General features: G+C 42.0%; 2 protein-coding genes across 2 annotated transcripts in view; one reads left to right on the plus strand and one right to left on the minus strand.

The window, feature by feature from the left end:
• Nucleotides 1-1,926: 1,926 nt before the first annotated feature.
• On the minus strand, nt 1,927-27,288 carry WRNIP1 (WRN helicase interacting protein 1). The gene is made up of 7 exons (XM_054192216.1): nt 26,689-27,288; nt 16,956-17,147; nt 15,801-16,045; nt 8,825-9,054; nt 4,093-4,248; nt 3,162-3,241; nt 1,927-2,682 (listed from the first exon to the last, which is right to left on the minus strand). The coding sequence occupies exons 1-7, from the start codon at nt 27,226-27,228 to the stop codon at nt 2,407-2,409; spliced, it is 1,719 nt and encodes a 572-aa protein (XP_054048191.1). The 5' UTR covers nt 27,229-27,288; the 3' UTR covers nt 1,927-2,406.
• The window catches only part of MYLK4 (myosin light chain kinase family member 4), an 85,855-nt gene continuing 74,445 nt past the window's right edge, over nt 15,975-27,384 (plus strand). Inside the window, exon 1 of the mRNA XM_054192213.1 lies at nt 15,975-16,107. Within this exon, the coding sequence (XP_054048188.1) occupies nt 16,052-16,107 (56 nt within the window). The 5' untranslated portion in view covers nt 15,975-16,051. The remainder of the gene's footprint in view (nt 16,108-27,384) is intronic.

Genomic DNA, 27,384 nt, shown 5'->3' on the forward strand with positions numbered 1-27,384 from the left:
AGGGCTACTTATTTGAGGAAGGAGAACACATAGAAAGGTTTAAAGAATCTGACTCAAACCCTGTAGCAGTATGCAGTCATGCAGTCAGTTTAATTTCTGAAACATTTCAGTTACACCACGATCCTTGGCTTAAGTCCTACATTTTTGTCACGCAGAAGAACTTAATATGAAGACAACCAAGCCGGAAGCCTTCCAACAAAATTAATCTCCAATACAAATACCCTTTGGTCAAGGGAAGACAGTAATCAAAAACTTTCTGCAGGGACAGTTAGAACAGATTTTGCAGGTTGTATGTTGAAAACCTTCGATCAAGACCAAGGTCCAGCAGCGTATCTCGAAACATAAAGAGTAATCAGCTGAATTTCCTGCTGCAGGCAAGTCAAGTTGGCTTCCTGACTTGGAACCACATCCCCAGACCACAGACCTCCTGGCCTGCGGAACTTGCTCTGAACAAACTCTGGATGCGCAGTTGAAGCAGCCCCCCTGAACTAAGCTCCCGACAGTACCAAAAACCTCTGCCGTCAAGAAACACCTGCCTGCAATTAGTGCAAACCAGCCGGCTGACCAGCAGGTGGCTGGGTTGTACCACACGCACAGCTCGAGCGAGGTGCTAAGAGCTCGGTATGGCTCCAACGCAAAAGAGTTTTCTTCCTTTGCCCGAAAATTAAATATTTATTCACAAATTGAATTAGGTAGCTGAATGCAAGTTTGTTTGTTTTGCTTTTCTTTTTGAAGTTAAATTCAATACTGTAACTGCAAAGCAAAGCACCAGTTATTTTTCAGCCAATGCAACACATCAGTAAAAAACCCAAATTATTCAATATTATAAAAAAACCAACCCAAGAACACAATCTGTGGTACGCAGTCCTTTTGGAGGAGTTAGCAACCTTTTGACACCTCTCAGGGGAGTCAGCAGAGCCACCTCCTCCTTTTGGCAGGGATGTGGCATTCTTAGTCAAACAGCAAAAGATCAGAAGCCGTGCAGAAAGCATTGTAAGCTTTGATCTCATCACACGTCATGAACTAAGCAGGATCAGGACAGGAATCCTTGAAGTCAGCCCATCGGGTAACCGGTAACAAAGGTATATGGGGTACGTAGCAAGCAAATCCTGAGTAGTTACTGAGCAAATCCAGCTATAACTGCACTGTGCTACCACGTAGGTGGTAATTTTCAGCTAAGACACACATCCTCATCACTGGTAGCCAGTTTACTCCACGGCACTTTGACGAGTGTGGACGGTTGCCCCAGTGCCTCCTCAGTATTTTGGTAATGGAAATCTTCTTCACGAATTATCTGCTGTAATTCTAGCCAAACACGGCCCTCTTCTGCTACCCAACTGCTAGTTAGCACAGTCATCTGCTGTTTTAGCAGTTGCTGGCTTTTCAGCACACCGGACCACTGCACACTTCAGGAGGATTGAAGAGAAGAAAAATAATCAGCGCTTAAGCGAAGGAATGTTGTCAACATCACGGACACTGCCATGACCGTACGTTCCACTTACTGAAACGTTCAGTCAACAGCAATCTTGGACGTGGATATGTTTTCAGTAGGAAGAGGAAGCCAAACTCTCTATTATAACAGCAGGAAGTCAATTTGTGTCTCTCTGCTTTCCAATTCAAAGCTACTGGAATTCCTGAAGCACAACTGGAAATACATGAGCATGTTTCACTACCAGGAATCTCCTTTCCAAAAGCACTTCCCAGAATGTCACCACACAATAAAAAAAAATTTAAGTGATACAACTTAAAAAACTAGCATAATTCAGCTATTTTCATGCCTATTCTGCTTCCAAAATGATTTACTCTTGCTCTGGAAAGCAGGGCTGATAAAGTTAAAGGAACCTCAAACTTTCAAAACCACACTGCTGTCATAAGAATATTTAAACAAATGCATAGACACTATTTTTAACAACTTTATTGGTTTACTAAATGCTGTTGTACAAAATTAGTCTCTGGAACATCGAAAAAGCATGAATTACACTGTAATTATATTTTATTTACCATATTTTAGCAGAGGGTGTACGATTTACTATTTTTCCAGAAAATAAACATTCTCAAAATCTGAAATAAATACCGATTTTAAAAATCACCACAATAATATTCCTTGTCTCACAGCAAGAGCCAGAAATATGTCTCTCGTTTTTCCTCCATTTCATTTGAACCAGAGGGTAACAGCACTGTACTGATAAAGCTTATTTTTGCATTTCTACACTGCCTAGCTGCAATTCCTGACAAAACACCTTCAGAATAACAGCAGCAAAACCAGAAGGATAAGAAAGTATCTGAAAGGCTCAGTGGCTTAATACTTTCAACCACAGTAACAGATGGCTGAAACAGTAAGGGGAATTTGCACCCCAGTACAAATGTACGAGTCATAAAATCAAAACCCCATTCCGAGCAAGGCGGTCACGTTTCTCGTTCCTTGAAGAAGTCCGTTCCTTTCAACTCTTCTGGTAGATAGTCCTGCTCTACAGGCTCCTTGTACATGGGGTTATACTTATAGCCTTTACCATAGCCCAGGTTCTTCATGAGCCTTGTTGGGGCATTTCTCAGGTGCAGCGGCACAGGCGGCAGAGGTCCCGTGTGCATTCTCAGACATTCTTTGACGTTGCTATACGCCCTGTACACCTCTATAGACTTTGGTGCTCTGGCAAAGTACACTACACATTGTGCTAGAATGACCTGGAAACAAGAAAAGGGAAAATGTTAAATGACTTCTTTTAAGCTTTTTGGGAAAAGGTCTGTTATTCAGGTTGTTTGTGTAGCGTGACAGGGATTATGTTTTTAAACTGACCTCTGCCTGCTACTATAGTACAAATATTATTAAACAAGCACACAGCTCTTCGCAATTTTCACTACTAATAAGGAATTGCTACTTTATAATATCAGAATATTTTAACAGAGAGAAAAAAAATGGACAGAGCAAAATGACGTTAGTTCACATACCACATCTTAACAATAAATATGCAGTGAATTTTATTTCAAACTACCACATCTATTTTAAGAGCTACGATGCTCTCTTACTTGTCAAAGAAAGGGCATGCTGAATGAACAAGTAACTAAATTTTCCTTGTCCTTGCAATCTCTGTTTCTTTTTATAATTACAGATGGGTTTTACAGTTTGCATTGCTTTCACATCAGTGAATTAATGAAGCCTTTACCTCACATTCCGGCATTCCAATAAAGTGACAGCCTTGATAAGCAGCAACCGCTTGTGTTAAAGCCAAAGGGTCTGCCAGCCCTACAAAAAGGGATCAGATAAAAGCAGGTTAGTCAGTTTACTTTAGTTACCATGTCTTCCCCCACTCCTGTAAGATAGAAGGTTATCCATGCGCATTTCAAAGTTGCTTTCTTAGATGTTGGAACCTCTGGTACAATACTTCGCAGTACATAAGAAATACTGCCTCCATCCACAGCCTTCCTTCTTCTGCCTCCCCCCAAAAGGAAAGGTCTAAATTGTGGGTATGATTTACAGACTAAATCTGTTGCCACATGGTGGCAGCCTGAGCAGCAGCCGCCCATGTATGATTCACTTACTTTTCGAACTGAGAAAGAAATGGGGAAATATTGCTATATAGACATAGCTTCCCCAGATCTCATAACTCTTCACCCATCACATACGTGCCTGAAGTGTTGCTGCAGCTGTTACTGTGGATAAGTCAATCAAGATGCCTTACAGCCAGGGAGTCAGCTATCAAATCTGAGGTTTGCAAGTCAGGCTAGGCATTCACCTTCCAGAGTCACTAAAAAAGCAGACATCCCTGAAATGCACATTCTCTGTTACACAAGTTTACTAGTGACCTACAGTCACCAGAGTTTAAAAGAATCCATATTAATACACTGCCAAAACCTGACCCAAAAATATATGTTTCTCCTGCAGTAGGTAATCATCACAATGCCACGGCACATAGGTCTCTGTCTGTGTATACAAGGTTTTTGTAGGATGTGGAGCATTTCAGTGTTTTGTACCTATTCTGCATACAGCTGTTTTGGGGTCGTTTTTTTTCCTCCAATGCCAGTTTTTGGAAACCTGAAGCCTGGCAGATCTTCACTCAACATAATATTCCAACAAGAAATACTGCAAATACTGACCTATATCTTCACTTGCAAACCTCACCAGCCTCCTTGCCACATAGAGTGGATCTTCACCACCTTCAAGCATTCGAGCAAGCCAGTAAAGGGAAGCGTTTTCATCTGAGCCTCTCATAGACTTATGCAGGGCAGAGATGCAATTGTAATGTTCTTCTCCTATTTAGAATGGGGAAGAAGAGATACACAAAGCTGTTAGGAGGAAAAAAAGTGAAATGCATTTAAGGGAACAGAATATATTTTACTAGATCACAGCAGGTAAACATAACCTGCTTTTTCAAGTTCTTTTTATGTGTATGTTACTATGGTGTTCATTAAAATGTTTTCAACGTCGTCTTCATGCTTTTCCACATGGTTCATTCCACTAAGTACGTAAGCCAAACAGAGTAACTGCAGATGAAAAGGAGGGTGTTTTTTTAAACACCGCACGGCAAACAATTTGGTTTTGGTACCCTAATGAACTTCCCTTCAAAACAAAAAACATACAGATATTTTAAGCAGTTAGGAAGAACACCCTATATAAATATCTCCTAATTGACAACGAGTAAAGTATGACCACATACAATCCACTGACCATTGCTTTTGGACACACACAGAGCTCTGAGAAGACAAGAGAAGATTCAGAGAAATCCAGTACTATACACTAGTGATGATTTAGAAGAAGAAATTTCACATCAACTAAAACCAGAAAATAAAGCGTGCAGTAAAGGACACACAAGTTTGCTGTACTATGTAGGGAAAAAAAGGAAACATTGCTGCGGATATATAATGATGGCACATTATACAATCTGGAGGAAACTGTATCACAGCACACAACCCTGGCAAATTCCTAAGAAATGTCAAGTTCAGTTGTGGGCACCTGCACTACTGGAAGGGTCCTGAAAACTGTAAGCCGCTGAAACAAAAAACCCACAAACAAAACCTGAAATGCCAGACTGCTAAAGAAGGAGTGGGAAGATGGAATGAATTACCAGGTAATTTTTTTTAACATTAAAGTTTAATATAAGATTAGATATGGACTCCAAGGAGAAACAAAGCCATTCCACACATCTTTTCAGGGCTACAGATAAAACAGAGGGTCAACATTACACACACTGAATGAGACCCTTCCTGCTTGCAATTTTTCTCTGTGCAGCTGGTTTTGATTCTTATGCATTTCTTTTAATCAAACTCGTAAGAGTATTTTGCTGCAATATTGTTGTTAAACTTTCAACATAATCTGCCTTTTTTATTTTTTAAAGTGCCTGGCATTCCTTGGCTCACAGCGAAGTGTGTATTATAAAGACAACTGGCTGCATGCACAGCCATCTGTTAATACTTCTCTTCTTCCTACGGCTAAAAGGATTTACAGCTCAAGGGCCGTATCAGAAGACATCACCATCATTTGTAGCCCCTGCCAAATAAAAGGCCGCATGCATGAGTTAGAAAACCAAAGCTCCCATACAGCTGCAATTTATCCTTTCATAGCCAGCAAGATCTTTACCTCCCAGGTCAGAAACTAGGTCCATCTTCCTGCAACGCTGTACACGCTGCAGTATGGTTCTGTGGGGAATTCAACACACGCGCTGCTGGCGTACACAAGGCAGCAGACAGCTATTTTTGCGAGGACTCCACACAAAGAGCCCTGTGGTATGCAGGCATTACTCGTGCCAACACAAACAGCGTGTCCATGCTCTGTCATAACACTTGAGTTAGTTAGTTAGTAGCAATAAACCCAAGCAGCTGAACTTGCACTGTCCTCTTGGAAGAGGCGTCTCTTGGTCTCTTAAAAGTAAGGAAGACAGTCTTTAAATATCTGCAGAAGCTGGACTCATCCGGATTTTTTTTTTCCTGGAGTGCTTTTATACACTGTTTGGGTTACTGTAAAGTGTCATACTTGGGGATAGCAGCTGGAGAGGCAGAAGGAATCCAGGAGATAGGTTGGGACTAGAGATACATACCTGCAGGGGACTTCAGAGTATGCAGGCTGAGAAAGGGGACAGTTTTCTCCTTTTATCTCCTTCCTCACAAAGTTAATGTTGGTGACTGAGTCATCAAAATGATGACAATACTTATATACCAGACTTGGGCTTCTTCAGTTGTATTTTAAATGCAATTTCAATTAACGGCAAAATACATGGAGCAACGAAGTTTTATGTTTCTTTTTAAAAAATGCAGTTTCTATATATTCTATGTAAGTTACCAGAAGCACTTTAAAAAAAATGAAAAAATTTAAAAAAAATAATTAAAGAACTTTTTACAGACCATTACAGACCTTTATTTATTAGCTCTGTCTCTCAGGCTGGTTAGCCAACACACAGATTTTGGCCATATCAATTCAGTGGAGACAGACACATGCCAACTTATCTATTGCTGCTGTTCTGCATCCTGGATGCCTCTTGAAATCAAAAGTCTAAAGAGTTTTTGGAATCAAAACACATTTGCTCTATGCAGTTCCCACAAAGGTAAGTACCTTTCCAATGAGAAACAAGATACTGCACAAGAAGCTTTGGGGAGGACGGGATTTTCTAGTGTCTAATGTATACAGATGCATAAATCTCTTTTGATTTATGCCACTAAATTGCTTTACGTGCTCATGAAGAGTCTTCCAGCTAATTTAATATGATGATTTATCTAAAGCCTTATTGGTAGAAGACAGGGAAAAGACTTCAGTTTCACTGACCATAATTAATATCTGGACTTCTTCAGCAATCCCTATTTATAAGGTAGTGGGCAGAAGTAAAATCACAGTTCCCATCTCACGATATTTTCTGTCTTAGCCAAAAGTAAACATCAACTGCCCATCCATAAAGGACAGAAGAAGACTTTTGGAAGCATAGATTATCTGCACAAAGATCTTGTCTTTACTATCTGCACAAAGATCAGAACAATAGCCTAATGACTGCATTATGAATCATTTCCTTCCTAGAGTTCTTGGTGAAAGTACATAAAAGAATGTCCAACTACATATATTTGTCCAATTTTGCAGAAGGTGACCAAAAATAAATAATGATGTAAAATCAAAATTCCAAATTGACACAACTCTGACTGAACACTAATCAATTATTTAGTGCCTTCTACATGAACACACTACATGTCCCCCCACTTTATAAGGCTGAAGCACTTTATATTAGCAGATTGTAGATTCCACCACCACAACGGTGATTCAAAAAGTATTAGCTAAAACTTGCTACAAAAATTCTCTATTTATACAGCAGCCTCTATCCAGAAGCCCTTTGTATATAAAAAGACAAACAGCTATCTCCACTATGGACAAAAGTGGTCAACCGAGACACAGACTACTCCACAGAAGAGACGAATTTTGTAAAGGCACGTACTCGAGCAACCTGCTATTGTTACAGTATCTGTTGTCAGGCTCCTTGGCATTCGTACAGTCAAGAAAAACAGAATTTTCACTGCTCTCACCACTCTCTGAAAATCTCTGACAGAAAGAAAAACCCTATACAGAGCTCGAAGGATTTCTGTCATGCAGAAGGGGCTGACACATGCTACCTAGACTTGATGCAAGCCTCAGGAAGGGACACTCTGTGCCATCTCTAAGAGCAAATAGGCTTAGGAAGGCTGGGAGCAATAGACACAGCCAAGAGTTCTGCATGACAGTGGCCACAAGGCGACAGCAAACACACAAGGGACCTACACAGCACAAGAAACTCACACCAGTAAACTGGTCAGATTTTCCGTTTCCTCCTAATCATGACTTCTTCCTGCCACAGACCCCATAAAATTTTTCTTCTCCCTCCCCCTGTCTACCCTCGACTTAGCTGCCATCATATCAATATCTGCCCAGCTGACTTTCTCTTGACAATGAGCCATCGTTTCCTCTGTGTAACAAGAAAGCTGCAAACAGACATATACATTATGGAATCACGGCATTTTTCAGAGTTGGAAGGGCTTACAACCAACCTCGAAAAATCCATTATCACAGGTTTTGAGTAGCGACAGTTAATTAAGCATATCAGATACAGTGGCAAAACAAAAACCAATCAATCCTCCAAATACTGCTTGGCATAATCATTTGATACTATACTGCACAGTAATTCAAGTATTGCCGAAGAACTAGCATATGAGTTCAAAGGGATTCATCTAATCTCTAACATTCACTCTCTGATTTTTAACCTTCTCACATAAAATGGTATAGTGGCCAACTACTGTGATGCCTAACATTGCCAAGTCACAAATTTAGCAAGAGTGGTTATCACATTAGGAAGCCTTAAATGCAATTAGATTTATGTGACCTGCCCTAAGCAAGCTACAAAATTCATTACCTTAAAAAGCAATTCTAAAAATAAATCCAACTGCTCAGGTTTTCACCTATATTGTTGTGAATGTGAGCATGTCCAAGACTTTCAAAGGAGTAGAAGCGCAATGGAAGATTTCCAACCCTCCAAGAACAAATCTCCTCATCAAATTACTTCTCCCTCTTTACATTGCAATCCCCTTAGAAGACAATATTCTAATAACCTTAAAGAACACATAATTTCACCGTGGAACTGTTGGCAGGGATGCAAATACGTCTTTCAACTACCCTACACTTCTTAAGTGGTCAGAGGAAACCCTGTTTGGAAGGAATTTCTGGGTGAGCCTGCTACACTGTAAAGTAAAAGTAATTTTTAGGCCAAATTTCAGTACAACCACTGATTCACCATCTGGTACGAAAGGGGGAGAAGAAACAGAAATTATAGAGACTACCAGCTCTTGAGAAGACTGCTTCTCAGAGACTATGTCAGGAACTCACCTGCTCGGTCATACAGGATGTGAGATCGCTGTAGCCCTTCCTTTACATGCTCTTCTGTTATCACAATGCCATCTGCAGAACCACCTTTGCTAATATTTAAAGGGGTGGTCTTCCCCGCTGCTAATCTGGCCTGAACTGCTAACTGGAGTCCATTTAGTCCGGTCCTTGCATCACCATCGCAAAGGTAGGCTAGGGTATTTAGAGCTTTCTCCTCGATGTACACCGGGAATCTGCAACAGAATAACCATACAGTTAGCCCTGATCCATGCTCCTCTCCTTTCGTATTTAAGCTAGAGATGGCATTTCTTTACAAAGTTTGTTGAGAGGCAAAGGCAAGGTTTGTTGGGTTTAAGTTTTGTTATTAACTCATTCTGTCATGATTAAGCATTGCAGAGTGTGGGGGAACACTGTGGGACCCAACCCCTCTTCCTCCTGCCCCAATGCAAGTTAAATACAATTGCACATGAAAAAGGTAGGGCAGGAGCTCTCATCTATTTAACCCCCTTATTTTTCCTCATGTCATCAAGCTCAACAGAAAGTAGGGCTAGCGTTTTGCCAGAGCACAATTCTAGCACAAGCAACTGAACTTTACAAGGTTTTACTCCATCAGCATTTCATAGCTAGCACTTCAAATTCCTTGTTGGAAGGAGAATGAAAAGGTAGGAAGCTATCCACGGGTACGTGAGAGAGTACACTGAAGTATAAAGTAATTAGCATAAGGTTTTGAACTAACTACCACCAGCAAGAGAGGCTATCAGGTGTTCTTTAAAAAGCAGCAACTGGAAGGATTGTTTACATTGTAAAGCATCTGAGTGCCCTGCATTCTTTTTTTTTAAATGTTAAGAGCTATTACATCTTAGTCACTGGGGTACAAAAAATATCTTACTAGAAAGAAAAGGCATCCCAGTGCATGCACTGTTCTTGCCATCTACTACTCCAAGTGTGCCAGACTATACAAACACATAAAAAAGCAAATTCCAGCGAACACACAATCTAAATGAACAGGACAGGAAGAGTTGAGAAATGCAGCAGCAGGTAAAGATCTCCTGAGATCTCATAGCGGGTCAGTGAAAAATCTGGGAAAGTCCTCAGGCTCTTTCTCCAGGTTTTCATCTGCTGGGCTGCAATCACCACTGTCAGGGCACATGCAAACCAACTCGCCTCTGCACATCTCACATGCATACTGTTGAGGATTTGACCCTCAAACTTCAGTTATGTAGACAAGATAATGGCTAAGGTGTTTGCCGGGCAGAGGGTACAACTGATTTTATTTGGAAAGAGCAGCTAGTGGAATTAAAGCATGACATTAAGTAACGGTCCAAACTTAGCCATTTTTAGTAACTGGACCGAAAATCAAGAGTGACATGTATCAGCATAGATTAACGCACAGAGCTGGCACGAGAGGCAATTTCTTATGAAGTCCTTGTGTGCCAAATAATTAAGGATTCACAACAGCCCTGCACCTCATTCATCATAAAGATTTATTACTGTTACTAGAAGTGGTGAATGAAAAGGCAATGCCAGGGTTCCCAGACACATGTATCCACTAATTTTTATTACTTGCCTCCTCTTCCTCCTTGCAAATCCACTTTGCACTTGTCACACAAAAGAAAAAAACAGTAGATGCTGGAAAAACTCCAACAGACAGTATTTGTGCCCCCTCATGTCCACATATAAGAGAGAAAAACTTTTAGAGCTACAATCTTAATTCCACACCACTGCAAGTGAAGACTGACAAATGTCTTCAAGGGCCATAACCCATGTTGCAGAGATTAGGCAGCAGTAATCACATCCTGTGGGAAAAATAAATCTATCTATATACACATATGCATCTCATCATATTTTTATTTCCATCTTCTTCATTCTCATGTATTTGATAAAGCTAAAAAAACCCCAAAACACACACACACAGTGTGGCACTACAAAACAACTGCACTTTCTCCTATGTGTTTCAAACACCATCTTCATGTTTGAACTGTAAAGAAGAACAATGTAACAGGGACTTATTCAGTCAAGTATTTCATGCATCAAACTCCTTGAAAATCAGGGAGCTCCATTCACCCCTTAGCACTACAGATAGGCTCCAGATTTTTCTATGTGCAATGAAAGAAGCCAGGAAAGAAAGCAAAGACATTTTTAAAAACCCAGCAGGCACTACAAACAGGCATCCTGCTGCTAATACTTCCATCAACAGGGAACAAAACCAAATATGCTGCACACTGAGCAAACACTTGGTATACACCAACAGGGCAGACTGAAGAGAAGGTTTCACCTGCAAGGGCTAAGCTCTGCCTCCTGTTTGCAGAGAAGACCGTGTGCTTGAGGCTTCCTCACATCGATACCCACAGCTGCGCTCAATGAGTGCAAGTGGAGGTGAAGCTTTCAGACCCCTAAAAGGCAGATACTACACTTGCAAGAAGCTGAGACGTCTGTCCCAAACAAAGTTGAGGCCTCAGAGCACTTTTGCCATTTATTTGCTAATTAGAAGCTGGGCAAGAAAGCCGAGTTGTATTCCTCTCGCTTCAATTTCACTGTAGGTCTCTAAGTGCCCTGCTGACTCAACACAAGCAATTAGTATCACAGGAATTGAAAAAAATATGCACAAGGAAGTTAGGAAAATCTGGTTACAAGCAAAGGCCTTGTCCACTTCCATGGTGAAATCCAAGTTACAACATACTGGTAACAGAAATTCCACTCCAAATAATATATTATATATTAGGCTGATCCAGTCCATGTCTACAACAATAGCATGACATACAGGGCATAAAAAGAACAAAACCAAATGGAGAAAATTGCCACATACAAGCTATTTGCACAGCATATTGCTGAGAATTACTGATTGGAAACAACATAATGCTTCCCTGTTCCATAATCTCAGCTCCGTTCATGCTCAGTATTTGGAAACAGTAACATTTTATACTCAGAATAACTGAATTCAGTTATTTTTTCTGATGAATTGAAATCTTAAGTTCCATTTTTTTGATGGTTTAACTTCAGTAGGCAGGAGCCTTATTTCAAAATCAGGATGACAATTATTTCATTACCTTGGCTTTCAAAAGACCCTTGCTGTATTTTACATTTTTAAGCCCACTCTGTCTTCAGAAGTTCAAGTGCCCTACACCCTTACACTTTACCCGACTTCTGTACACCCTGGAACTGCAAGGCAGAATAACTCCCATGCTTTCTGACCTCTTCCCAAGCTCCGGATCCTCTTGCAGATGGGCAAGCTCATATTTTTTTCAATCTCCAAAATTAACACTGAACACCCACTGCATGCCAATGCTTAATGTTGGTACCTTGTAACTGATGATACTTGGAGACAAAAACATAAACAAGCCAAAAGGGATGCCCCAGGATCCATCACTCACTGAGCTGAAGGTGATATATTAGCTTAAGAAATGGAAAACTACCACTACAGGATAATAAATCCTTCTTCCCATTCCTCCTTATCTCCAATACCCTCAAGACAGTTTGTGCCAAGAACCAACATGAAACATATGATGATCTACCCATAAAACCTGTACAACAGCGCAGCATTTGATACAATGAGAAGAGGGCGTAAGAAATATCAGAGAGTAAATACAAGGTAGTCCAGGCCAGGAGAACCTGTATGATGAAAGATTTAAAAATAATTGAGCAGAACATGAGATGAAAGTACCCACTGCTTCTTTCACATATAAATCAGTACTTTCTTACTTTCTCAGTGCAATATTCTCACTACACTCGCTCCTTGACAAACTGCAACACTCTTACAGGCAAATACGGCTCTTCATCTGAAATACTGCAGTATGATAATGTATTGCTCACTGCCTTAACAGCATTGTCTTTGAATGTTGCCTCTCATGCTGGCAACTCTATTTCCTGCAAGGAAATTGGATGGATGTTCCAAAAAGGGAATGATTTTCAAAAAGGCATTGAACACTAAAGACCCAAAGGAAGACCATCTTCAACACTGTGATTTACAAACCAGTGAATTCAAAACCTGTCAGTACTTGTAATACAGCCACTAACAAGCTGAACTGCATGATGTCTGGGCTTGCCAAAAGGAAACTGGGGATTCTTCCGTTTCCCTCAGCTGTGCACCTTCTGTGCTATCTAACTTCAAATACATTAATCCACCATCCAGATTACTGTCTGACTTCAATTAGAGATACCACTCTGAAGGCAGCACTTGAATGATAAAAATAAAAAGCCAAGAAAAGATGAATTTTATTTCCTCCATCACTGACACGTGTAAGTGTAGCATATCAGTGTACACCCGGAACAGTTTGCGCTACAACTGAGACAGAGTCAACTGCAGAAAGCACAGGCAAAGTTTCAGTAATATAAAGCATCTTTAACATTGACTTCTCCTTACTTTTCTTCTTCATTAGTATGTTTCTTCCTTTTATATTCCTCTGACTTTCAGCTTAATTTACCGCAGGCTTTAAGAGACACACTTTGATGGCAGTAAAGTTCATGAAAATACAACGTAAAGCACATCTTATCCTAAAGAAATCCAGTAACTAATAAATATAAAAACTGTCAAAGAAGCTTTATGAGCGTGATGATATAGCAAAGAAAAAGATACCACAGTAGGTAACACCTCCTGCTAGCTCTATTTCAGCTTTACAGCAAGAAAAGGCCACAGTGGGGTGAAGCGAAGCCAGGTGACATGACCTCATCAGAAACCTGCAGCAATGGTGGAAGCAAGATAAGAAAAAGCCACCAGGAAAACTTAAGGAAACAGATTCATGTAGAGCACACTTTCCTTTTGATAACTGCTGTACATGCATGGAGTGCAGAGACAGTGAAACCTATTGAATCACTCAGCGATGGCTGTGTTCTTGATGAGCACAGAAGATGCCTGTAAAGACTAAGGAAGATTCACTCTCATCTTATTCTTCAAGGGAATGGGAGAGACCACAAAGAATCATCCTCTTCTTCAAAATGTCATCTAGGTCAGACATCATGTTAGGCAAGTAATGTGATACCAAGACCATCTGATAAACTGAGGCCAAGCAGCACATGCAGTACTTCATACTACACTTCTGTGGTTTGGTAAGGAAGACTCACATGGGAAATGAAATATAAAATTCAATATACACATCTCTTGTGCCTTCTGGACAGATCTCTGCAGCATTTTCAAAGTGGGCATGCCCCACATTTGGGGACATGCTGCCTTATAGCTCCTTTTCCAAGTCTGGAGCAAAGGTGAGCACAGTGAACAACCAATTCAACTAGAATTGATGACTTTAATTTATTCCTCAGGACAGCATGAACACTGCTACCTGCCTGCATCTAACGACAGCCCTGCTTCATAGAGGCAGGGAGGTGAAGAGGTAAAAGGCGAGACACATCTGCTCCTGTAGACTAGTAGATGGAGAAGAAATGAAGAAGCAGAAATGGTATGGACAGTGAAGCAAGAAGGAGGAAATGGTATGGACAGTGAAGCAAGGAGGAGGACAAAAACCAGAACCACAGTGAGGGACAGAATGGCTTATAAAACACCAAACTCATCAGCAACAGTATGTATCAACTACAGACCTGAACCAGATAGCAGCAGGAGAGACAGGAAAGACTTAATGCACAACTACCAATGCTCCTAGATTCTGAACCCCATTTTAATTTTCAAATGCGTGACTCCTACGTTAGCCATTGGAGTAGGGCCCTCTCTCTTTTCATAGATTTCTGAAACTGTGCTAGTCTGACAATCTACCTGCCAGACTTCGTTCAGTTTAATGAAGCACCACACCATGCTGTTTAAATCATCCATAGCTAACGGAAGGTTACAGATACGGAGAGTCTAGCGAAACCCAAACCCAAACAACTGCAGCTGAAACTATGCCTTGTACTTTAATCCCATACAGAAAGGAAAGTCTCTGAACCCCAGTCAGGGTGTAGTCACAACCACAGCTGTGCCATTACATTAAAGCTGACATGCAGTACTGCCCCCTCTTCTAAAATTCACATTACTACAATATGTTAAAGCTACAAATGAGTAAGCCATGGGGCAGGGTATCCTAAAAATAAAATGGGAATAGCTTTCCTTTTCCCTGCCCTGACCTCAGCATTCAGGTGAGTGATTCTTAGTGCTTACGTTCTGTGACAAACCTAAAGGACAAAGTGGACTCCCCCTCATTAATTTTATACAGAGTGCTGCCCAATTACCACCATGTCAATAGACTGTTAATTACTAGGAGTACAGACAAGAATCAACATGAAGGAACTGTAACAACTTGCATAAAAGTAGTACAATACCAAGCACTATTCTTATATGCCAGCTAGTCATTTCAGAAGGCAGATAACATCCCTTATGGACAAATCTGGACCTCGGGTTTTCCAAAACTCCTCCAAATGTTTAATGTGATTCTATCTGTCTTGGACAACAAGGAGCAGAGAAAAACAAAGTCTATCTTAAAACAATCTATTAACACCTCACAGCGACAGCCCCCCCTCCCCACAGCATACCATAAAATATACAACAGCACTTATCTTGCATAGTATCCTCCCTGATCTTATTAGAAAAAAATTATCAGAAAATAACAAGCTTTTGTTGGCCCCTTCCAAATTAGTTTAAGAGCGGATGCCCCATCCACCACTTAATGGTAACATGATGCTTTTACAACCAGTAGCAAGAAGTAACACACATTAGGACATGACAAAGACCCAGTTACAGGCTTCCATAGCAAATCCTCAGCAGCAGAACAGATTTAAATATCCTGGGAGGGTGAGTCAGGAGCTACAGATCCAAGTATAAAACCCTCTCTCCTAATCCAGATGGTGAGATTATGTTTTGGATGGAGAGAGACAGTGCTTTGAATTCTCTCTCTCCTATCACCCCCCGTCCCTGCCATATGCTGCCACTTCTTTTCTTTACTATTAGAAGTGGCTAGGGTTTCTCTTCCCACCCCCCAACTGCTTCATTCTCTCCCTGGCAGGCAGTCAATTCCTCGGGCTGTGTGCGTTAACACCCTGCAGCCCATAAAGTACTCACTCCGAGCTCTCACTGCTGCTGCCAGTCGCAGTGTTGCCGTGCTGGCTGCCCTGGCCCAAAACCTGGAGCCCTAAAGACCTGACGGCCCGCATCAGAATCGCCTCCATCGCTTCAACCGAGAGCTTCTCCAGTACAATCACCCGGCATCGGCTCAGAAGAGCAGCGTTGACTTGGAAGGAAGGATTTTCTGTGGTTGCTCCTATCAGGGTCACCGTTCCACACTCGACGTGAGGAAGGAAAGTGTCCTGAGGATGGGAGGGAAACAGAAAAAGCTGATTGCAATCAATGACAACCTGAAACATTCCATGTGAGTAGGCTATGTTTTTTGTGTCTTGTGAGTCTTTGGGTTCCCTGTTGATATGACAAATAACCTCACTGACAAGGCAGCTCATCTGCTCAGCTACCTAAATGATTTAATTTCACACACACAGCACGTTATGGGCTGTTCACCTTAGTAACTCCTGCTTGCACCAAGAATGACCCTACCAGCTGAAAAGAAACAGTGTCAAAAATCTGTGAATTTTTAGTTTATTTATGTGACCTCAGTTTATTACTTGGCAAATGTAAGATATCATGAAATTGCCGTATCAAGTATAACAAATAGTGAGGTTACTTCTAAATACTCTTGGAACCAATCTTTAGGGCTACAATTCCCTGCATAATTCTGTAGGATGGCTCAGAAAATGATAGGAAGATCAGAGTACAGTTTGCTAGAGAAACTGCAACTGTATTGCAGAATTCAAGCTTTCCATGGTATGACTATGGTCTCTTTTCTCACAGAGAAGAGGGGACAACATTAAACCAAACACCCTAGGCACATCCGCATTCCAGACCTTTTTAAAGGTAATGCAGAATGCTACCCTTGTGGAGGAGGCTGAAATGAAGATATGTACAGCAAACATTACTAACATGACTTTGCAGAAACAAAAGTCAAGTATAGCTCAGACTTTTATTTAAATCTTTGAATCACAATAATTAAACATTGATCAGAACTTAGCTATGAAATTTAATTTTTATGTTTTTCCCAAATTAATCTACTAAAAACATTAACATTATAATCAAAAGCCTGAAGTAAGCTATCATCTTAAGGCAAAGTGGGAACTTTTACAGAAGTACTGACAAAGGCTTTTTCCAAAAAGCGGCGTAGTACAGTACCTGTTGAGATTTATTGAAACGATGGATCTCGTCAATAAAGAGGATGGTTTTTCTCTTGAAGAGTCTTTTTTCATTCTGGGCTTGACTGATGACATCTCGAACATCATTTGTCTTGGCACTTGTGGCCGACAGTGTCACAAACCTCGTGCCATTCTTTTTGCTGCTGTTGGCTATGATGTGTGCCAGTGTAGTCTGAAACAGCAATAGGAGAAAGCTTTGTAAAAATCGTTTTGGACACAGACAGTACTCATTTGAAGGAAATAAGTAAAGAACAAAGCTAAATGTTCCGGACAAAGGGACCGTGTTGACAGTTTACAGAGTAAGGTATTTTACTTTATGCTATTCTAGCACACAGAAGATTTAAAAACTTCCTGCAAGAGGCAGCTGCCAATTCCACTGCTGCATTTCTAATGCCTGCACTTTTACGTACCAGACCTACTCAGTCGCAATACTGAAAAGGACAGCAATGACAGCTGTCTCCTTTACCACAGAAGAACTCTTCACCAAATACATTTGTCACATAAGACGGGCTGACTGCAATTTGCCGTTCAATTATTTTGTAGAGTATATTAATGGATAAAGAGCTGGACTACCCCGAGACACCTGCAGGAGAGTTTACGGTGCAACCACGTTTAAGAAATAAAAAGCTACAGTACTAGAAACTGTAGGTATACTTAAGAAAATGTAACTCTTTAAATCTAAATAGTCAACAGCAATCAAATGCTGGCCTAGGGAAGTAAAAGACAGCTGACTGAAGAAACTGTTGTCTGGTTTGAGCAGCTACATTGTTTTTCTTTCCTTATAGACAATTCCTTCAAATCAGAATTTATTTATAGGGAATTTCACTTGAGCCTAACAAAGCACAAGCAACCTATGGTACTACTAGGCAGATTTACTACACCCAAAAACATCACAGGCATTATTTTCAGACTTTTCCTCACAACCCCTAGTAAAGGCAGGTGTATCTGGATGTCCCAAGCAGAGTGGATCTCCACTTGAAAGTGCTGCTACCGAAAAAACAGGTGATTCTTCCACCAAGCTCACTTTTCTATTAAAGGAGGAGCCCAAGGAGACTGAAGACAGGAAAGCCTCAGCAGATGAGGAGTGGGACAGGTGCTGACAAAACCGCTTCAGAAGATATTCCAAGTACTGAGGTTAAAGCAGCAGGTGCTGCCAACCTGATCCTCTTGCACGGAGGCTGCAGAAGCAACCACCTACCACACGGCTACCAGTGGTGTTGGCAGGACCTCATTCACTGCCCTAACAGCGCTGCTCTTTTTAATGGATCTCCTTGTCCCTGAAATGGCAACCAGCCCAAGATGGGAAAGGGGAGGCTAAGGGGGAGGATGTATCGCTATTTATTCTTGCTTTAGTTTTAGTAAGGGCTTCCTGAATGTCTTCAGCAGAGGTGTCATTTCATGTCCTAATACAAGACTCACATCCTGTGTCAGATCCTCTCTCAATCCTGCAGCTGAAGCACCAGCCTCTCCCCTCCTTGTATCACTGCAGAAGACAAGACTGGAAAGACGCTGGAAAGTTCTTGCAGCAAAGCCTACAGAAATCAGGAAGAACTGGGAAATCAAAAACCAAAAAGTGAAACTATCTTTGAAACTAAGCTGACAAGATAAAACCAAAGTTGGTGTTTCCTTACAAAAGGGCCTTGATTCAGAATGTACCTTCAGAGCATGTACTCATGCTTTAAAAATCACTGAAAGAATGGAAACCCCCAATACATCAAATTTGAGGATGAAAAAGGAAAAATGTACCTCTTCCTTCTCTAAAAGTGGCAGCAGGGAGGGAGGGGGGGGATAAAAAGAAAAAATATCAAGTGGCTATACTTCTTGTAGCTCCACTTGAACTGGTAGCTCGAACTGCATCCTGGCCTTCATTCATGAGGTCATAGATAGTTTTGTTGTTCAGAAAAAAAAACGCAATGAGGATTTGTTTTTAAGCACATGCACAGAGTCCATATTTCTACCCCTAACTTGGAAAAAAAATTACAAAGAGATTTGTTTGAAAGTTACTGTTAGATCAAGAATCTGCTTGAAAACTGCTGCACAGCTCTCAGCCAGCATGTACCTCTCCGCTCTGCCAACCTCTGGGTCAACAAAGGTTGTAATAAGAATAACAAACATTGCCTTTCGAAAGCAGTGCTTGACATGGACAGGCATGCCCATGGCTTCTTCCTTCTGTTCTGCACAATCATTCATTTAGTAAGTTAAACTGCCCATCACAATGAAACTTTCCCTATTCCTCTGAAAGCCTATTATTCCCAGCGAGCTCAATTTTTTTATGCTACTTTTTCTCCTACCATCTGCAGTGAAACTCAGTAACATGCTACACTGTTTTCCCCCTCTTTGTTACTATCAGATTACAACCTAGGGAACATATAACCCAGTGGAGACTTTACGTTAAGCAGGATGGTCTAAGTATGGAAGGCACTAGCACAGAACTGCAACTAATATGCCAAACCTCTAGTTTCTCTCACTAAATTCAGGGGCAATGTATTTGAGGGATAAGAAGAAAATTAAAAACCCAATACAGAATAAGGCAGAAGAAAACACACTGACTTTCATTGTCTGAAATAAATTTTGTAGTAGGTTTGATTCTTACATTAGGAAAAAAGTCTTTTAAAATAGTGACACTGATGTTGCAATTTAATATGAATGAGATTTCCATATCAGAATGAACATAACAAGCAGGAAGTGGAAATCTAAACAAGTTGATATTCTGCTCTGTTTATTATATGGGTGTTTCTTCTTTAGATCATGTTTTTTTTCCTTTTGGGGAGGAGCAGAAGTATTGCTTCCCATAAGTAAAGTGGTATTTATATCAATGAGAACAGGGCTGATCCTATGCCTTTTGCTAACTTCACTAAAAATTACACCTTACACCAAGCTCACAGTGTAATATCCTTGCCCCTTTCAGAAATCCCGTCCTCTTCCGTGACCCCACCAAACTGTCCAAACTCATCTCAAGTTTTATGCTGAAAACTGCAAGACTTTAGTGACTTATCTGTTTAGACAGCCTGAAGAAGTGCCATCATAAGGAGCCATTCTGAAACATGGAAACATATCCACCAAGAATTTCATGAACCATTACTCACCCATGAATAACATTTTCAACTTGAGCCTGTGGTCCCTTATTTCCAGATTCATTACAAACAGAACAAACATTTAACTACTGAAACTCTCCTCCACCATCCTGCAAATTTCTTCATGCCAGCCCAAAGGGGAATATCCTTTCCCAAAGGCTGCAATTACCCGAGATTTACAAAAACCCACCAACCAAACAAAAAAATAGCCAAACAAGCCCACTCCCAGCAACTATGCTACCAGTTCCTCCAGGATTAGATGAGAGTTACGGATGAAATAAAAGTAACCCACAAAGTGTGCTTGCCTATACGCATCTCTTGCTGTCAGAGCAGATAAGTCAATCAGATTTGCTGTTTTGGTTAGCTGTATGTCTGTACTAGGAGACAAGAAATTTCTGTATATCCACAAGTTTTCTTGACTGGGCAACTCTCTTTGGCGTAACCTATTTCCCTATTTTCTGCGCTGCCCCTAGTCAATGCAGCCTCACACCCATGGCTGGAAGAAAACAAAAAAAAGCAAGTACAAATTAAGCATGTCCTATTAATGCTGATGTTCAACGCCTAACATTACCCGCTTAGAAGCAAGGTGGTCTTTTAATTTTTGCACCTCTTTACCAGGCCATTAAACTATGCCCGCTGCATTAGCTCATCAAAGCCAGGAATAAAGAGTGGTACTGCCTTGCTCTCTTCAGAAAGCAGAATTGAAAAAACTGGGAAGAGATTAGTGTATATGGTCAGATCATAGTCAAGACGACTCCAGTCAAGAGCTGACTGAAATCTAAGGTCACTCTTGTGGAAGATCAGCTAGGCCTTGTTTAGGGATCTGCCTACAGTTGCCTGTTCATGGAGACTTTCCTTATTCATTCTTAAATTGCATAACTTTAGCAAAAAAGTCACTGTAGGTGTCAGTCACAGAAAACACATGGTCTCTCAGGTTATATCTATACTGTGTTCAGCAGTCATGTCAGAGAGCTCCTGCAAGGTGTGCAGAACAGCTCACAGTTGTTCTGTTCTGTTCCAGCCTCACAGCCCTTTTCACCTCTCACATCCTTCTCATGAAGAGCTGCCACTCGTACTACACTTTATGGGACCACACTGGTGCAAGAGCTCTCCTTGTACATAGATGGGGCCTTCCAACATACATGCTTCTCCCATCAAGTCTGGAAGGTTGCACAGTCTGCTAGGCCATGTTTGGGTGACCAAAGCAGATCTGGCACAGATCTGCATTAGAGTATAGACTGCAGTGCAGCATGGATTATTCCTGAGCAGGGATAATCTAGTTGGCATCTAGGCTTCCCCACCAAGTGACTTTGCTGGTTTGTTCCAGAGCAAACCACAGTGTGAATTATGTTTGCAGCAGGAATGACAAAAGACTGACAGCCTAGTGCAAAAGCCCAACAGGCTAGTTACACCTATAGACTTGTAGGGTCTAAACTATGTTATCAGAGTTCTGAACTGGCATCCTGCTTTTTTTATGCTGCTCTCTGACTGTGACTTTCCTCATATTTTTGCCTCTTCCTTTATTCTGGCCAGGATTTCCATATCTTTGCTTACACGGTGTTGCCATCAACAGCCTATCCTCACCCTCAACCCTCCCTTTGAGGGCAGCAGGGCCATACTGTGGTTGACAAGCAGTCAGGAAAGGCCACAGTCTGTTTCACTGCCCTGAGCGTGACACCAACAGTGCCAGCATCCTTGGATGCCAGCCAGGGGAGCAGTTCCCTAGGATGCAGCTTAAAAAGCTGGGGTCTGTCCTACCCAACACTGCTGAGCTCACCCCAAGCCACCGCACTGTGTCACAGGAGATGAGCCGGACTGCGTCTAAAGGAAATTGGCAGGATAGCAGATGAACATGGCTCAGGGACACTGCCTATAGAGATAAACGCAATCAAAAGTGGCAGCAGTTGGCATTTATATAAGGGCAGATGCTATTCTTACCCATCTTGTTTGGTTCCTCACACCCCAAATAGCCCACTGTGAGACTACTGGAGGAGTAAGGTGTCACTGAACAACAGCCACAGCATGTGGTTTACAGCACTTCCAGAATCCAAGTCCGACCAAGCATAAACAGAGGCAAGGTCATTGCATAATGTTTACTGAAATGGAGCTGTGCCTCCATTTGGTGCATCCAGATTTGTCTCCTTGTATTCCATCTGCTTTACAAATACAATTGTATTTTCTCTTCCAGTTTTCTCTTCCTAGAGAGCTACCCTAAATTATTCCAGATTTAGACTAGCATAAGCAAAATCAAGCACACTGTATTCGAAGACTTCTCCCAAGCAATGGCAGAGACAAACTCATTTTTCAGAGGTGTTCTCGACTTTCACTCTATGCTACTGTAAAAGACAGTATTTTCAGTTAGAAATCTCATGGTAATCAATCAAAAGAACTCATTACTTCAAATGGTTCAAATCAGGCCCCAAACCGTACGAACAAGAGAAGATGAAATACACTCAAGTAATCACATAGCCATTTAGGTAATCACTTGAATTAGCAAAATAGAAAACGCTGGAGGAAAGGGACAATAAATATGCGGGGAGCAAAATACATAAGTTGGACTTGCTGCTTGTGTTTCAATGTGTCACATAGCAAAGTCTTGAATAAAAAACAAAGAAAAGAAATACAAGAAAATCCCAGAAACAAAATATATACTCAGTGGAGATTTGATACAAACTTCAAAGACCACTTTGGTGGTCTTTGAAAGGGGTTTTTAATGCTTTGCGCTCATATCAACACGGCATATTTCACCTTAGTACCAGATTGCAGATATGGACCCCAGAAAATCATGCATGAATGTTCGTCTTATCTTTTTTAGCAAGCAGGTTCCAGACACTTGCTGCCTACATTTTGTCTTGCTAAACAGCAAACATAGAGGGAATGTTTACCGTATTTAAATACAGAATGTTCAGGTTTACAAGGCTTAGCCGTATCTGTGGCAGGAAAATTATTCAGTGCTCAAGTTACGCTGTGTCCCCCAGCTAACTCTTTACTAAAATTGGTGCCCCATGGCAGACAAGCAAAAATCTAAATCCCTGCATTAAGGTGTCATAAATCACAGAACGGCTTACTCGGATTACACTAGGATTCATACAGGCTTTTAAAAATTTGCATAGTCAGGATGAACAAGCTAACTGTTCCTAAGTTAATAACCATGGCATCTCTTTGAGGCGGTGTTTCTTCTTCTGGCCTGCATCTGGCCAGCTTCTTAAAAGCAGAAAATACATTCTTGTGTTCAACACTTAATAGTGACAAAAGTAAAAAAAACCAAAGAGTCAAAGCCTTTTCACCTAGAGCACCTTGGCTTCCTAAGAAATCAGGATGACAAATTAAAAGCACAAAGATCACGGTCCCTTAAAATAAGAAAACTCAATAAATACAGGTGGAAACTCAAAAGAAGATAAACTCATAAGAGAAGTACGCTGATTTTGTCTTTTCCAATTTTGATTGTGATTCCTTGAATAGTCAAGTGCAGCTGAAGCTGAAGTCAACTTGGGCAGAGCAGTACAAAACACAGGTATTTCTCCTCAGGTATCTAGCTTTATTACAATCATGATAAAAATTCTCCAAGAGTACTCTTGACCTACAATATGAAATACTGCATTTATAGCGGTTTAATAGCCAAGATCATTCTCTTCTTGCATAGAGGAGGACAGAAAAAGACTGATGAACTACTACTCCTCATAAAGGTCCAGATTGATAAATAATATGTAAATTAATTTGAAATTTGGCCCAAGGATTAATTCCATCTCCAGTTATTTTATTTTTTTTACATAGTTCTGCTCTACCCTTTTCAAAAGTATTGGTTAGCGCGGCATTTAGCTGTAGAAATGGAAGAAAGCATAGATGGGCGGCAATAATCAGATTCCACGGGTAGCAGAAGTGTGAAGAGGTTTAAGGGGTCTATGACCATCTTACACAGCACTTCTGAATTTAGACCAACATATCTAATTATACTCCTATTTTAGCAACTACTCTCCAGTGCAAGGCTATTTTCTTTGACAAGCAGAGCTCAGCACATGGGCTTGTTACATTTGAAGCTACATAACATGCCATTATTTCTTAATATTTTCCCACTGAAAAAGACTGTATTTAACAGAAGCTTTTGATTATCAGTCAACCAGGTCCTGAGGCAGCGAGAATACTTATTTCTCTTTCACAAGATCTTTCAAGTTTCAGGCACTAAGTTATGTGATTCTTCACATAAAAAGAGATATAGGTTTCCCTTTCATCTGTCCATCCTCCACTTGTTTCAGGTTATTTCCTTATGAAATGTGTTCTTACACATTATATACATACAACCTAAACAGTAACTGAATAAGGCAGGCAGGCAACCACAGACTTCTTTTTCCCTCTTTAGGGGGACTATTTTGCCTTGCATATTAAATCTGCAAGGACAGGAATTTAATATCCAAGTAAAGGATAGAACTTTAAGCCATTTACCTGAGACAGACAATATGATTCATGGGAAAGAAGGCCTGAGATAAAATTATGTTCTAGCACTATCCTAGAGACATTGATACGCATGGGTGAAGGGAGAAGTTCAACTTTTTGCAGTAGGCATTTCTGATTCAGCCAGGAATGGATGGTCTGAGCATGTAGCCTCAAAACTTATTTGTTGAGGAATAACCTAGGAAGGAGATGAGCTACCCAACAGCTTAAATACTTGGAATGAGAAAATATAACGGATAAATTGTGGAACCGCTCCTTGATGGGGCAAAAGGCACAGTCTTTGAAGCAGGTCAGATGACTCATGAGCAGTAGAATTTAAACTCTATGAGATGCAAGCTTAGTAAATACAACTCTGCACAAGGCATATGGGTGAGGAAGACAGGTCATGGGAAAGAAGAGTGAAAGCTGCATTATTACATGCATGAAACAAGTCACCCCTATTCGAAACGAGCCTTAGTACCACAGAAGGCTCCTAAAAAAGACCTGAAACACAAGTGTAAGCTGTCACAAGCTCTTGAAAAAGCATTTCCATAGCCAAAAAAACAGTGGATTCATCTGACCACAACCCAAAGGCCAGTGGATTCAGTTCCAGTTTCCAGAGACTCTATGCAGCCTTTGCTTTGTTACCACTGTATACGTAACAGCGTTATCTTCTAAGGAAAAAAAGGGCTTCAAGAAAGAGCAAGCAGATGCTGTTGACACAGATAAGAAACAAAAGGCAGAAGAGTATGAATAAATACAGACGCAAGCCCCTGAAGACATTCCTCCTTCAATAAGGTGGACTCCTATTTATTAAAGAATTCGATTCTACTTCTGTCTCTGGCCATTTTGCTTGGCGAGCCACCTCACCCTTGACAAGTTTTTAGAAACAGCCCTTCTTTACCTCTTGTCCTCAGATCTCTCTCTTTCTGGTATTACCCAGTTATTTTAAAGAAAGGGGCAATAATTTAAGCTCATCAGCTAGTTCTTTTCAGTTGTGTGTTATCTAGCCTGAACAACTTGTTGCATCATTGCTAACAGTATTAATCTATCAATTGTTCTCACACCTGCTCCTTATTAACTTACATTATTATTCAAATACCATACATATCAAGTCTCTTTTTATCTTCAGGTAAGTGTGCTGAGCAGAGCAAGCTGCTGCTCTGTCCTTAACTTCTGTGCTAGCATTAATTCATCAGTTATCATTTTCCTTATCCAAAATTTCCCACAAATACTCTCAGGCAAAACCAAGATATCTAACCACATATAATATGCAAAACTTAGTGCTGTGCACACATTAGACTGACAGAAATAACCATATATTTTGCTTGCTTAGCTTCACCCCCAACCCCCAAAATCTACAATACAGAGAAAAAGGACAAAATGCAGGTGAGATCTTTTGAGATCTCCCTCCTGACCACACCTGAGGCATTCATTTGGTCCTTCCCTCACTACAGCTGTGGATCCCTTCACTGCTGTGCTGTAATTATAGTGCCTTTTGGGATTTACCATGGTCAGCCCCTGGTATCTTAAAAGAGGCAGAACAAGAGACTCCCTCAGCCAGATCCTGCAAAAACTTATCAGTTTCAGGTGGATTATTTTATAGGTTTATAGCTGGACGAGTGGCTGGCCATGATGTTAGCTCCCTTCCACACCTGTGCTGCCTTCTGTCAGGGGGCTGGAATTTGTGAGCTAAAGCAAACCCTACACTAGTAATCTTGCCAGTATTTCACTCAATTTCCTACACATCTTTACTGATTCCGTTTTGTTGCTGTTTTTAAGCTTCTCACCTTCTGCATTTTAGTTAACAGCTTTGGAGTTTACCAAATCTAGATTATGTGAAACTGACAAGGGCGTGCGTAACCAAAGTGCAAGCTGCAGGGAGTGGGGCTGGTGGGGTTGAGCCACTTCTGTTTTATTCAGGCGGCAGGTGGTGTTTTTGTAATCTAAGTGAAAACTTCTGGGCAGCAGCCCACATAAAGAGATCACAAAAGAAGCCAATAAGGCAAGAAAAAAGGGTGAGTTCAGAAAAATAAACCGGTCCCACTCTTTAAGTTCATTAGCCTCGAAAGCCACACGAGACAGAGAAGGGCCTGGGCACCTAACCCGAGCTGCGCGGGGTGAACCTGTGCCTGATGCCTCACCGCCGCACCCTGGACCCGGGGCCAGGCCGTGGCAGGAGCGGCGGCGGGGCCCGGCGGCGCCACTCACCTTGCCGCAGCCCGGTGGCCCCCAGAGGATGAGGGAGGGGATTTCGTGGGTCTCCAGCAGGGACCGCAGCAGGGTCTGGGCTCCCAGCACCCGCTCCTGCCCCACGTAATCCCCTAACGTGTCCGGCCGCAGCCGCTCGGCCAGGGGCTGCCCTTCCAGCTTCTGCGCCAGGCTCGACCCGCTGCCCGCCGGCGCTGCGGAGCCTCCCTCCTCCGGCTTCACGGCGGCCTCCTCCCGCCCCGCCTCGCTCCTCCTGCCAGCGGCTCCCGGGCTCTGCCCGCCGCCCCGGCCCTTGTGGAAGAGGGAGAAGACGCGGGGGGGTCCGGCGGCCGGGCGGGCCTCCTCCGGCTCCCCCTGCGCATGGCTCCCCGGCGGGGCGGCAGCGAGGCGCGGCCGCTTGGAGGGGGGCGAGGAGCCCGGCTCGGCCTCAGCCCCCCGGTCCTGCAAGCACCGGTCCAGGTGCGAGTTGATGTGCGCGCCCGGCAGCTCCCGCAGGCAGACGGGGCACTGCACCCGCACCTCCTCGTCGGTGCCCTCCATCGGCTCCCGCCACCGCCGGCCCTTGAGGTGAGGCCGGGGCAGGAAGCGAGGCCGCCGGCCCTCGGCGCCCGCAGCCCTTCGGGAGCTGTAGTCCGCCCGGCTCCGCTCCCCGCCCCTAGCAGCGAGGGAAGGCGGATGCCGTTTTCCCGCCCTGCA

Source organism: Rissa tridactyla, chromosome 2 (assembly GCF_028500815.1).
Source record: "Rissa tridactyla isolate bRisTri1 chromosome 2, bRisTri1.patW.cur.20221130, whole genome shotgun sequence".
In the NCBI taxonomy this organism is placed as follows: Eukaryota; Metazoa; Chordata; class Aves; order Charadriiformes; family Laridae; genus Rissa; species Rissa tridactyla.